The 14295-nt window shown below is 41.3% G+C and overlaps 2 protein-coding genes across 5 annotated transcripts in view; one reads left to right on the forward strand and one right to left on the reverse strand.

Moving 5' to 3' along the window:
- Window positions 1-1017: 1017 nt before the first annotated feature.
- Gng5 (G protein subunit gamma 5) lies at window positions 1018-7662 on the reverse strand. Its single transcript, XM_041651034.1, has 3 exons — window positions 7511-7662; window positions 4161-4300; window positions 1018-1212 (listed from the first exon to the last, which is right to left on the reverse strand). The coding sequence occupies exons 1-2, from the start codon at window positions 7589-7591 to the stop codon at window positions 4175-4177; spliced, it is 207 nt and encodes a 68-aa protein (XP_041506968.1). The 5' UTR covers window positions 7592-7662; the 3' UTR covers window positions 1018-1212; window positions 4161-4174.
- Window positions 7663-7735: 73 nt separating this feature from the next.
- Spata1 (spermatogenesis associated 1) overlaps window positions 7736-14295 on the forward strand; it is a 38380-nt gene continuing 31820 nt past the window's right edge. The window contains exons 1-3 of one of the 4 annotated variants that reach the window (XM_041668210.1): window positions 7848-7863; window positions 8304-8447; window positions 12799-12970. In XM_041668210.1, the coding sequence (XP_041524144.1) occupies window positions 12935-12970 (36 nt within the window). In that variant the 5' untranslated portion in view covers window positions 7848-7863; window positions 8304-8447; window positions 12799-12934. Of the gene's footprint in view, window positions 8448-10072; window positions 10127-12798; window positions 12971-14295 lie in introns of those variants that run through there. The other 3 variants (XM_041668297.1, XM_041668152.1, XM_041668384.1) reach the window with 3 other exon arrangements.

Raw genomic sequence — 14295 nt, forward strand, 5'->3', positions numbered from 1 at the left:
TCTTGCTCCTTTTAACCTAATCACCGTCTACTATCCTGCTTCATTCAGATACTGTCTCCAGTTCTCAAGTTCTGTTATTGTTGGTTTTGTTTTTTGGAGACAGGGTTTCGTTGTGTAACTGTGGCTGTCCTGGAACTTCCCAAGTGCTGGGATGAAAGGCACGCTACACCACTACCTAGCTCAAGTTCTTGATTTTTCTAATGGGACTGTTATTTCCAAACTGAAGCAACCACCTTTCTGGTTTAACTGCTAAATGTACTACAAAGGGTTTTGTTTGGAGTCTTTTGTTATTGTTGTGTGAATCCAGAGGACCTGTAATCCCTTTCTGTATTATTTATTAAACAGTCTCATTAAACCTAGGGCTCACCATTTTAACCCATGCTGGTGGCCAACAAACCCTCTTCCCCCGGTGCTAGTGTTATGGGCATGCACGACCATGCTCTGCTTTGTACAGGTGGCAGGGATCTGAATACAGATCATAATCACACAGCAGATACTTTTACCCACTGGGCCACTCTCCACCCGTATTTGGAATATTTAAAGTAATTCCTATAACAGGCTGCACACCGCACCCCCATGTCTGCGCTCTGTGCGCTGGCATCCAGTTACCGAGCTTCAGGCAAGGAACTGGTGGTTAAAATACACAGACACACACAGACAGAGGGATAGCAACACGGGTCATCCTTGAATTCCCCAAGAATGCCCCCTTTATTGCGTTCAGGGGCAGATTATATAGAGATAGCCACGCCCCAGCCAAACCCGCCAGAAACCACTCTCCTGCCATCAGGAACTCCTGAAGGTCTCGTGCTCAGAGCAGCTGTAGGCACTCAGATCAGGGGATTACAAGAAATTCAGGATCTGGGGTCTCACTGCTCCTAACATAACTAGCTGAAAGAAAGTGGAAGTCTCCCAAACTTGAATAAAATTTTGCAATAGCCTGTAAGTTCTTAGAAGCCTTGCCAATGTAAAGCATTGAATTTAATACACTGCATTTCATAGCAATAACAAGGCCAGAGATTTGTATGCTGTTTTATTGTATGCTACAGCCAGTGTATATAAAATAGTTAAACCTTGTGAAACAGAAATCCATGAAGATTCAGAGAGGTAGATGTTAAGGATTGAAAAGTAAAGACTGTATTATGGCACGTGTTAGAGAAGCTTCTGTACAGACTTCAGAATATCCACTGGTTCATGAAAAGTGGTTTAAGAAACCTGATGGAGAAAACAAAGATAATGTGTCAATAACTTTTAAAAGACATTTTTATCAGTAATACTTGGACAAGAACAGTTGTTTTCATTTTTGAAAATGGTTTATGCTCTGCCTGTTTCCCTGAGTAATAACATAGAGATGATGTTTTTCCACCTCACAATGGTGTAAGAGCAGCACATGCCGATACTTTGAGTCTTGCACTTTTCCTAGGCTACCAGGTTGTATCCGGTAACACTGTTCCTCTGAGTGGCTGTGCAGCAGCAGCTCCTCGGCCACATCTCTAGTCCACCCCAGGACCCCTCAACTATCAACAACCCTTGATGTACTTTTAGCTTACTGTGGCTGGCTGGTCCACACCCACCATGAGTCAACCCTGTTTCTAGGTGGCTCATTTGAATATGAGTTTATAAAGGGTTTTCTAATGAAATTGAGCCTAAGCCTGCTTTTCTTTTTACTTTTGAAGATGCAATCTACAAAGATGCTAAAACCCAACTTTTCCCTGGTTCTCAGACCTGGCACAATATCTATCATCCTGTTTTATGGCGTCGTACAGATCACACCACTAAGATTACTACTGAAATGTACTTTATCATAATAAAAAGGTAAACATAAAAACATTCAATGAGGAAAATCCTAGGATCCTTTGAAAAAAATGATTACTAAGATGCAGTCACAACAATACACAGAAAATATGCAAGGACACTGAACATGCGACTGTCACAGCAACAACCTTAATGCAGCCCGGGAGATGAATAGACAATCTACGTATGTAACAAAATACTACTTAGCAGCTTAAATGACTCAAAAATTCATACAGGATAAAACACAGATCAATATTGAAGCAACAGTTATATACTTTAAAACAGTCTTATCTTAAAACTATAAAATACAGTTAAATATATATATATATATATACACACACACACACACACAGGAGAAAAAACAGGTATAACAACTTCACAGTAAGTTATTATAGAAAGTAAAACATGTTTTTAAAAATAGGGTGTAAAAAAATTAAAAATTTGAGTACTTCATAACAAACACTGAAGAGGCACAAAACCTCTGGGGGAAAAAACAGAAGAAAACATTTAACTTCATTTGATAGCAAATTCAGCACACACCAAAAAAGAAAAAAAGTAAAAAAAAAAAGCACCCATGCACTGAGTGGAAGACCAAAGATGGGCAGTGATAATCAAATTTTATTAAAATTCCCAAGTCACTGTTTGGCAGTTTTACCTCTAAAGTTCACAGACAGCCACCAAAAACATCAGTCTTGGCCATGGCCTCAGACCTGGAAGCTGACAGCAGTGAAGTAAACAACGGATTACGGCCCAGCTGCTGAAAGCCCTGTGAAAATTTACTGAGATAAAAATTCTCTTAAGAGGATTTCTAATGGCCGTCTCATTTTGGCATTCTCTGCTGCTAAATTACTGAAGCTGGTTTTATTTTTATAAGCTGCGTATAGACTCCGATGATTTTACTATGTCTTTAATGTACTCTAGACCAACAACAAAGGTTGCAAAAGAAATGCAGGTTCTGGAACCTTCCCTTAGATCCACTGGGTTACAATATACACTTAGGAAGACAATCTGTAAATTTACTCAGGGTTTTAAGAAGCAGTGGTTTTTTATCTAAATATCCTTTCTTTACCCTAAACTGTTTCAAATCATAATATCCAAAGTTTCTTTTATTGCTGGAATTAACAGCCTTAATTTTATTTTGAAATCTGGGTTCTTATCCCAGTAATCTATAAATATAAGTCATTTAAACACTTTAGTGTGGACTCATAAACAAAAAAGCTACTAACAGGACTTCAGACTTAACACTTTATATTAGATGAAAGTAAATTAGTAAATATACAGGAGTTGAGTCTAAAAAAGAATCTCTAGTAAATCATAAAAATATGAAACTCCTATAGATCCCCACTGAATATTGCCAGAAGTCAGAAAATGCTAACACTGTTAAATGTGAAGACATGAGCTGGACTCAACAGGATCCCTCATGGAGAACCTGTTACCCAAAAGCAGCTCTATTCCCCTTCTCCTTGGTGTTTCAAAAAGCTTAGTCATCGTAACCAATCACTAGATTTACTGGAACAGTACTTACACTTCCTGAACACCCCCAAATCTACAAAGCCTATGTAACAGCTTCCTGGACTTTTTGAGTCAGAATGTTAGTGTAAGGGTGTGTACTACACACAAAGTAGTTTTTAAAACACATTCTAAGTTTCCTTCCCAATTCAATACTACTAACTAATGTATCAAAGATTACAAATGAAAGTATTCTTTAATTAATTGTAAATTAGCCAAAGCTGTTTTGGCCATATCTTTGGAACAACAGGTTTTTTCACACGTGGTATTTAATCTAGGACAGGAATATAAACTCTTGACAGATATACTAAATAGCAAATGATTTATTGTCTTAGTCCTCAAATCCAGTTCACTGCCAACCTACGTGCAAATCTCTTCTCTCGTGTTTTATCTTTGCTCAACAAATGAAAATAAAGGTAAAACCTATTCCTTATTCCCTATACCTCTGCCCTGTTTGCTTGAATTCAGCCACCCTGGCTGTCTTACACAGTTGATCCAAATCCACCAGAGCACCCAGAGTCATTGCTCTAAGTACTGTACATTTCGTTAAAACTTCAATTTGACAGGTAAATAAGCAAACTAGTATTTTAGGAGCTCCACATATGCATGCTTTTAGGGCCAGTACATACAAACACATGCCTGTGACCCCAGTGGAGTTTTCTGAGTCTCCCATACCTTTTTACGAGTTATTACATAGCCCTTTATGATAAAAATAGAAACCATTAGTCTTCTTGACTACTAGAAGTTTTCACTGACCTTCAAAACCAAAACTTGGGAAACAAAAATGCTGTCAATATTACAGATAAAGACCTTAATGTTTCTTCCTTTATGTGGAAAGGGCACGAATGAAGAAAACTCACCTCAAGATAGCTGACTACAAAAAGGAGCAGACTTTCTGGGGTCTGAAGGGATTTGTACTGGAAGACACTCCGGTCAGCAGAGGGTCATGTTGAGCATTCTGCAGACAGAACTGTTTCAAGTCTGCAGCTGCCTGGGAAACCTATAAATAACAATGAGCGGAGAAATGTCTGTTGGTAAGGTTTTAATGTATGGAAACACTTAAACAGCCCTTCAAAATCGACAGCTAACAGTTCTATACTGGCTTATACTTAAAACAGTAAATGAAACTGGTTTGTCCTATTTTTTCTACTTACCGTAAGCATCAAATGATTCAACACAAAGTATAATCCTACTTCTCTGTGAAGCACAGCATGTCTTGTTTTTACGACAGGCTGTTCAACAAGCCCTAACACCTTGGTTTGGGGAGCATAGGATTTGTTTTGTCTTTTGTAACCAAGGCTGGCCTCAAACTTTTTATGTAGCAAACAGCCTTGAATGTTTGAGCCTCTTGCCTATACCACCTGAGTGCTGGAATTAAAGGCCTGCCTCATCAAGCCCGGTTTATGCAATGCTGGGATCCAACTCAGGACTTTCTGTATTCACAGGGAAACACTAACAACTGAGTCTCCTGCCCAATAGCTTGTTTTTTTTTTTTTATTAAAAGTAGTATGTAGTATTAGTAGTTCAACAAAAAACTGAACATTATAAGGAAACTGTCTTGAAAGCAAACTGGAAATGCCCATGAATGAACCTGAGGTAACTAACACAGAACTCAGACAACCAAACACTTTATTATATTCTTCAAATTTATAGCCATCCATATATTGTCTTGCATTTACGAAAGACATGCATTCATTCAAGCATTTACCCTTATGCATATATTCTGCTTAGGAAATAGAGAGCATCAAAAACAACACTGAAATCCTATTTGAATTGCACATACACATGTACTAACTAACACTACCAAATCACATTTGAGCAAAAAAGTGTTTCTTAAAGACAGGCTACTCAGCAAGGTTGTCCAACTGGGCCTGAGTTTGATTTCCAGAACCCACATAAAGGTGGCAGGAGAGAAGAACCTCTGTAAGGTTGGTCTCTTACCTATCTCCCCAAATGCACCCATGCATACACAATTTCCTTTTTAAATTGGAGCTGTTAAATTAAGGTACACTTAGTTTTTCAAGTCACACGAAACAGGCAGAAGGTTGCCTGTGTCAGGTTTTATATCAGTTGAGTTCGAAGCCAGCCTGGCGACTTGGTGAAACCCTATCTCCAACTCGCTGACTGAAGACAGATACCAACACAACAAACAATGCTATACAGGCCATGCATGGTAGGAATGCACAAAACCATCTCATTCCCTTACTTACTTATCCTCAATCTTAGCGATCTCTAGGGTGATGACAACAAATGTCTGTTACCCTGATGTGTCCGGAAGAGTTAACTAATAGACAACTCTCAATCAAAAGCCCCTCAGATAACAGCTATGTTGTAAACTTATCCTGGGGTAAGTTTAAACTCAATTAAAATCTACATGTGTTTGGCTCATACAGCAATTCAGGACAGTAAGTCCCGTGTTCGTCTCTGAACACAAAAGGCTCCTGCCGTTTTTAAATGCTTATACAAACAGCAATACCCCGCTTTGCCCTTAAAAGTAGCTACTGTATGGAGGGTAAAGTACCAGTGTTCACAATGTTGCGCCATTTGGCTTTGTTCGCATCCATCAGAAAAGCCTAAGTGCTGCCTGTTCATTCCTTTCCAATGTTTTCAAGTACCATTGTGTGTGGAAACTACTTCTCGGCATGAGACTAACAGAGCAGTAAAGAGTGCTGAGATGAATGACATTTTAGCTGGGACGTCAATGGTAACAAACCTAGCTCAGTAGCGACAATGAAAAAACAGCACTCTAAACAGGAACCTTGAGAGTCAAATGGAAAAGCTGCTAGTGCCCAAGAGTAACAGTTAACATCCAGGAGGCTGCCGCTGTGATACCCTGTCCTACCTCTGTACAACAGTAAGTTCATGCTAGCTTTAAAACGCCACACACAGAAGTACCCAGCATAAGCATGGCATGGATGGTGTTAAATGGTACCTAATCTAATTTAGGAACCGAGGAAAAACTCATTTACAATTCCTGAGTGAGAACTCCAAAAATGTGTCTATTTGTGGTAGTTTAAATGATCCCACTCAGAAGCCTTCGGGAGAATTAAGATGCACAAGGCAAGATCGCTAGGAGGTGGCCCCAGAGCAGCTAGGCTTTTCAAGGAAAAGGAAGCTCTCCAGTCTGTGAGCTCATTTCTTTGGCCACCAGGGCTAAGGTTCACGGCTGTAATTACTGCATTCACCTGGCTTTCCCCCCTCCCCCACCCCACTATCTCTCCTTCCGGGCCTACTTTAGGATAGTTAATATATGTGCACGATGATAATCAATAGATTGCTTCAAATTTCAAAGTTCTATCTGGCCAACAGATAGTTCTGAGTAAGTCACTTGGATGAGGTGTGAATTTGATTAGGGAAATAGAGTCCAAACCAAGACACAGGGGCGTCTCCCTGACCTCCTAAGGTTACCACAAGGAAGTTAAGCAGTCTCTGGCATTTCTACTTGGGGAACCTACGTGCAAGTTCTCTCCACAAAGCACGGTGGAAATTAAGACTAGCCTGCCGAATATAAAATCAAATCACCTTGGGAACTGGCAGCTTCTAGCAGGGAGGTTTAAATTCTCGTTTTTTATACTCATGGGAAGTATTTCACACGTAACCCGACCTATTTCATGAGAAAGACGCCAATCTGTTTAGGATTTTAAAAGTAAGCAAACAGTCCTCACAACAGCGTTTGAATGCCTGGTTGTCTACCAACACGGACAGAAGGCCTTTCCCCAAAAGTCAACAGTCCAGGCCAAGGCAATCCTAACAGACGGCAAAGTTAGACCAGCCCAGGCCGGCGCTAATCAGTTGCTCGGGCCTGTGAAGCAGTACAGAGCCCAGCAAGGTCAGATCCGAGCAAACCGTGCCAGCCGGCTCGGGACACCTCTTTGTTCGAGGCTGGACTGAGCGAGGGTGGTGTCCTGAGGCTCCGGGACGTTCCGCAAACAGACTGGCTCACTAAGCCGTAGTCCGAAGCCACCAAGCAGCCTCGGAAGTGTCCAAGGGCCGAGCAGGGGCCGTGAGTTTGGTGAAGATCGGGGTGAGAAGTGGGACTCGAAAGTGAGTGGCGAGACTGGGTGTGCGAGGCCAGACTCGGAGGAAGGAAGGGCGGGCGGGCTCAGCCCCTCGCCGCAGCCTGGGCCGACAGAGCGCGAGTCGCCGCGAGTCCACCCGCGCTTCCCCGCCGGGGCCCACCACGCCCGCCCATCCACCCACGCTCGCCCACCTTCACGCGGTTGAGCCCGGCTTCTAGCCGGAGCTGCTGAACCACCTTCTTCATGGCGGCGACGCTAGAGGAACCCGACATGGCGCTCGCGACAGCCGTGCCGACTCGTCGGTCAGGGTGAGGGGCGGCAGGTCGCGGGGCGGGAGAGAGGGGGGCGGGGGGCGGGGCTCCGAACTTCGGCTAAGTTTCCGGTGCTGCGCGCGCCGCGCATGCGCGCCCCGCCCCCCGGGTGCCCCGCGGGCGCGAGCCGAGGAGAAGGGGCGGAGCGGCCGGTGGGCGCAGCGGCGACGGGGGCGGTGCGGCCCGACGCCCGGCCGGCGCCGTCCGCGTCTGGAGGGGCTGGTTCGGGTGAGGTGAGGAGGACGCTGGGTGCCGCGGCGGGAGAGTCGCCCGGGAGGTCCCGAGAGCCCGGTGGCGGAGGGGCGGACCTCGGTTTCCCTCACGGAGCCGGCGGCGGGGTGAGGGCAAGCACGGCCCCGGGACGCAGGCCGACGCGTCCCCGGGCTCAGCCTGGCACCGGGGGACCCGTCCAACGGGCGACCTCGAGGCCCCCCGGGCCGCGGGACTGGCCGCCCGCCACGCTTCCTCTTCCCGCGCTCTTCCAGGAATTAGTCCCGGTGCTTTTCAAATTAAAGCGTTTGCGTTTAGGGAACGTTTGCTCTACTGAGGTCGCCGTAATCGCTTACTTCGTGCTGGTAACTAAACCCCCAGAGGGCTTTTCAGGAGAAAACACTTAAGTTTTTAATTAGTTCAAGCTCCAGTGTTTCCCGCTGAGACCTGACGTCTCTAACAGGATTTTCGTCGTCAGTGCTGCTATCTCGGCCGACAAATCGCGTGACTGACCAGTTAAAACGCCCGCAGGGAGTTCGGCTTTTCACCCAGCTCTCAGTGAATGTGTAAGAGCTGTGGTTTGAGTTTGGTTCTACAGCTTGCCCAGGTACCCTAGCTAGCCCTTAAAACTGCCCAAGTTAGAAAGCTTCCTGCGGTGTTTGAGAATGAAACGAAATGACATTTTATATGTAAAGAATGTGAAAAGTGAGCCTGGAGAGAGCGGTTGAGGACAGGGCCTGAGTTCAGTTCCCAGCACCCGGGCTGCACCGCTCACGAGCCCCAGCCAGAATCCCAACTCCAGGGGTGCTGTAGCCCCCTTTCTAGATTCTGGGGACATCTGCATTCACAGATGCCCAGACCCACATTCATACCAATAATTTAAAAAGAAAATATTGTTTGAGACACTTGTCTAGCTCTGGCTAGCCTTAAACTCTTTGTAGACCAGGCACTGATCCGTCTGCAGCTGCCTTCCAAGTGCTGTGATTAAAGACACGTGCCACCGAAATAAATGAATGAACGACTATGAAAGGTAGCACAAATATTTTACCTCGTGCCTTGTTGCCTATATTGTATGCTGAAATCTCAAGGCCGATTCCTGAGATAAAACGTGTGTGACTTAAGGAATGCCCTACTTTAGTTACAGTAATAACTAAGAACTAAGGGATGTTAGTGCTGGAAGGCATTTCAAAGATCCCGCATAGCACACAGAGTACAAACTATTAAGTCGATGTGGAGGAATAAACAAAGTATTTCGTCTTGATCTCAGCAAGGTTTTTCTTCTTTCTCCAAACGAGTGAGTTAGGAAGCCACAGAGTGTGTTTCTGCCTCGAGCACCAGATGCTCTCCTAGTTTTTACAGTCTTGTCTAATAGGCACTGCATATTGGCTTAGGAAGGGAGGAGAAACGGAATCCCTGTCAAGTTCATTTGCATCTGAAGCTGTGAGCATTCGATGCAGTTCATGAATTATCGGCATCTAATAAAAGCTTGTTCTTTAATCTTCCACAGTGTTCTAAGATTACCATCTGTCTTCATTTTAGATTATTAAAAATAGACTTTGTTGTCTAAAGTAACAACACAAGAGATCCTATTAACAATAAATGGCAAGAAAACACAACCACACAACCTTGCTGTCTTGTGTTTTGTCAGCAGGACACTACCAATTTAAATTTACCTAACTTCCACACCTTACTCAACATTCGTTGGGTCTGAGTTCAATATTGAATAAGTAAAATACTTCCCAGATTCACGATCCTTTGTATTTTAACCAAAAACCAGGAGATCTCAAAATGAGTTTCCCAATGAGTTTATATTACTGTGGGATTCCACCATGTGGTGGTGAGCACTGTAGACGTTTGAGTTTACATACTGTACTTTATAGTAGTTTCAGAAATTGAAGTTTGGACAAAGTGAGCGATTTGCTTCTAGAAAAATTAAAGCTCAGGTTTCCTAGTTTTTATCCTATTATGTACAGGTAATGCATTTCTTCCCCATGGCTTTGCTCATATGTTGATATAATAGTTTTTATAATTGGATATGGAATTTATAAGGAAAAATTTTAGCCAGTAATAAGTTGGGTCATAAGACTTGTGTTTTTAGATTAATGTCTATGCATATTATCACCCATTTTTGCTCTAAAATGTTACATTTTTCCCTCTGCCTTCCTTCTGACCATGTTATGTTCACCTGGCACTGTGGGTTCTCTCCTAAATACACTCCAAGGCCTAAGTGCTAAAGCTTGATTGCCTGGAATCAATTGATTGGAAGTGGGGCCCTTAGGAAGGGAGGTAAGCATGCCTCCCTCCCTCATCTTATATCAAAGTGAGCAGCCCCTCCGTCTATGCTCCTGCCATGATGTATTGTACTGCCAGAGGCCCAGGTCAACAGGTCAAGGTTTCCTTCTTTAATTAGTATTACAATCTTAAACAGCCTAATGGTGTATAGGCTCTGGGGTGTCCTTGGGTGCTTTCTTTATTTAGCTAACACAAATTGTCTTTTTAGGAAGGTTAGAACTTTATTAGATTACCCATGGATGAGACAGAACAAAACTGTCAGAACAGAAATGGAACCTGAATTTATCCTGATGAGAAAGGCCTGTGTCATGAAGTATGCCCATCATGTGGCATAAGGTTGACCATATTCTGACTTACTTCCTGGATAAAGCATTTTCACATTTGAGTGAATTTAAGAACTGGAATGGGTCTGAAAGACCCCAAGTCACATTCTTGTCAGATTTAAGGCACTAAGATATAGACCGCAATGAATGGCCTTTTACACTATAGAGGACTAAACCTGCTTTTCTGGTGCCCAATCCATTTGATTGCTTTATGTGGAGTTCTGCTGTGTTTAAATATAGCCTGTGTCAAACTCCCAATTTTAGTTGTTAATTAAGATTTCTAGTTCACCGAGTATCTCTTCATATATGCTAGCATCAAGTTGATCATTTACTAAAAATTACTCAAATCCTTATTTTCTCTGAAGAATACCAGAAATTCTTAAAATTTGATTTTAGCTCTGCAACTGAGTCTCAGAGTTATTTTTAATGATCTTTGTAGTCTTTTTCTGCAAAGACCAGATGTGGCCTTGGGATACTTTTCAGTAACTATTTTTAGCAGGTTGTTCTGGGCACTCAAACCTAAGGGCCAGCACACATACTATGTAAGTGATCCTCCACTGCACTGCACCCAAGCTTAAACAACTCACCTTTAGACAAACTGGTAACCATTTATTGGAATTAGTATCCAAGATAAGGTTGTTTCTCCGTTCTTGGAAGAAAGGTTCTAAAGCAAAATTTTGTAGTACATGAGAGCTATTAGAACTCTGTAGTCATCTTTGCTCATCAAATCATCTTTTGCTTGAAATGTTGGCATTATGTTGTCATTAACTAATTATTATGAGTAAATAGTTTGAGAATCCCAAGTATTATGTTAGGATTGGTTAGTATCAACTCCAAATTCTAAGCATGCCTAAGTTTAATTTAAACTTAATATTAGTTGGTTTATTAACAGATTCAAGTTAATCAAGCATTGGGTTATTATTGAAAAGATGACATAGACAAGTCATGGAAATTGATTCTGTGTGAAAACCCCAAAACTGGAACTACCCCACACATAGGCCAAACTGGAAGAAAATCCAAGGCTCATGACCTCAGCAGCAAAATTTCTGGCCTTTATTGCTGATAAGTAGTTTCGGCTGTGTTCCTCCTCTGTTTGCCTGCTACAGGCAATTTGCTTAGTCTGTTTTTACCGTCTGTTTGGAAACCTCAGGAAACTACAGCTTTCTCATAGGATGAGCTTGTCTTGTGGCTGTGATAACTGCCTCATGGCTTCTTTCTCTATATTCAATTTGATTCCAAAGATTGTATAGCCCACAAAATATATTTTTTTAATTTTGATAATGTTAAAACAATTAGTGGTATTTCATAGAGCTGAGATAAGTACAAGGTCAGAAAAGTTTTGAACTTTATGACTTAAATTGCCACTTGGAGGTCAATGTAAAGCAATGCTTTGAGATACAAGAATGCTTTCGTTGTGCTAGTCTAAGGGTTGTTAAGTTGGTGTGTGCATCATCTAGGATTTACCAGCCTTGGAAATTTCTTTTTAGAATAATATTTCAACTACTCTGTTTTTTCAGTTTTTATTATATTTTTGATATATATTTAATTTATCATGCATTGTTATAAATTACCATAAATTCTATGAGGAAAACCACAGGAAATAATACAAAATAATACTTGATATATTTAAAGACTAGTATTTTTAACTAGAATGATTGCTTACATTTAATCTATGCCCTGAATGAAATGCATGAGAAAACAGGTTTTTTTTTTTGTTTTTTGTTTTTTTTCGAGACAGGGTTTCTCTGTGGTTTTGGAGGAGAAAACAGTTTTTATCATTCAATGACCATTGTTATAAATTCAGGCTTTCCCCTTGTAAAAATATATTTCTACATTATATATGTATTTAACCCAAATTTTGACCCATAAAAATGAATTGTTTGGTAAATAGTAAAACATGTTCTTGTCAGAAATCCATCCTAATGTAATTACTAGTTTATTATCCTGATGGGCATGAGGCTCCATTGTAATTTGAAAATAAAATGCATTTAATACAGTTAATTTTCTGAATTTTGTAGCTTAGCAAGAGTATTCACCTTTGTGATCCTTTAACTGGCAGAAGAGCTGTGGCTTACTGTTAATGCCCAGCATTCCAAGAAACTATCAAACCACATATTGGTAGCTTAAGAAAAGACAATTCTAACATTCAAGGACAGTATCACTTCCACACCATTATAAGTTGAGGAGGCTGTCTGTACAGAGTGTAAATTTTCTTAGAATAACTAGCCTACTTAGTGTATAATGTCTTTTTAAATGATAATAAGATTGTATACATTTCTAAGCTTATACTTTCTGTTTATATTAAAGCTTTTTTTTTTTTTTTTTACTGTTTGAACACATCAGAGACCAGAAATAGCTGGAATGCTATCTTAAACCAAAAATCTATTTAAATGCTTATTTAATGCTGCTTAAATGAAGAAAGATATATAAAAAATCCAAAACTCCACCTGGTAACTATCCTGTTGAGACACTGGTCAGTATGTCACTCAATCCAAGTCGACCTTCTTCATCAGAGGTAAGAAAACCATACCTATCACTGGTTTTGAAAAAAAAACAAAAGCTGTGAATGACATAAAATATTAGATGCTGATTCTACTAGGACCCCAACTTCCCATATAACATTATCAGATTATATGATTATGCTACTTACATCTGTAACTCACTCCTCTGTTATGACGTGCAATGAATTGATCTTACCACCCTTTTTACTGTTTTTAAACTGGTGATGCCCAGACTCGGCTTAACTTTATAGGGCATAGGATCACTCTGGCTCATGCTTCTGACCACTTGTCATCTCTTGCTTTGTTGTACTTCTTTGATAAACAAAACCCTAATGTGTTGAATGAGATTTCTGTCCTTCCCAGTCCCGTAGCCATTCAATTCCAAAGAAACACACAGAGGTCTATATAAATCATAAACTGGTTGGCCTGTTAGCTCAGGCTTCTTCCTTCATTAACCCATAATTCTTGTCTGTGTCAGCCACATGTCTTGGTACCTTTTATCAATGAGGCATTCTCATCTTGCTTCCTCTGCGTCTGGGTTACTATTGCAGACTGAACCTTTCCTCTTCCCAGAATTCTCCTGTCCTGATCACTCTGCCTATACTTCCTGCCTGGCTACTGGCCAATCAGCAGTTTATTAAACCAATACAACTGACAAATCTTTACAGAGTACAGGACCATTGTCCCACAGCACTAATGAATACATTTCCTCCCCATTCTTCCTAAAGACTTGAGGAAGAATATATAAGTATAAGGACCATTTCACTTTAAATCCCTGACCATGAGTCTGAAGTGGAATCTTACACTGGAAGGCATTCATGCTGTGTGTCACTCGTTGACTTAATGTACAAGTTTTTTTTTTTACCTCCTTAAGCTGCTAAGAATTTCTTGTTCTTTCTTGATCTAATCCAATCATATTTCCATTTTTCACAAACCTGCTCTTATTAAATTCACCTCTTCAACATGAAATTTATTAGCTAATTCTTCTAAACATACTTGATCTGATTGATTACAAAAGCTGACACCATTGCTTCTCTTCCTTGATAGAATTCCTTCACATTGCTTCTTTCATTTTGTTTTGTTTTTAGAGACAGGGTTCCTTTGTGTACCCTTGGTTGCCATGGAACTAGCCCTGCAGACCAGGGTGTCCTCGAATACACAAAGATCTGCCTGCCTCTGCCTTCTGAGTGCTGGGATTAAAGGTGTGCACCACCACCATCCAGCTCCCATTGCTCTTTTTTTTTTTTTTTTTTTTTTTTGGTTTTTCGAGACAGGGTTTCTCTGTGGTTTTGGAGCCTGTCCTGGAACTAGCTCTTGTACACCAGGCTGGTCTCGAACT

Source organism: Microtus oregoni, unplaced genomic scaffold, assembly GCF_018167655.1.
Source record: "Microtus oregoni isolate MIOR12 unplaced genomic scaffold, Mior012 000000F_ref0000247, whole genome shotgun sequence".
NCBI classification, from domain to species: domain Eukaryota; kingdom Metazoa; phylum Chordata; class Mammalia; order Rodentia; family Cricetidae; genus Microtus; species Microtus oregoni.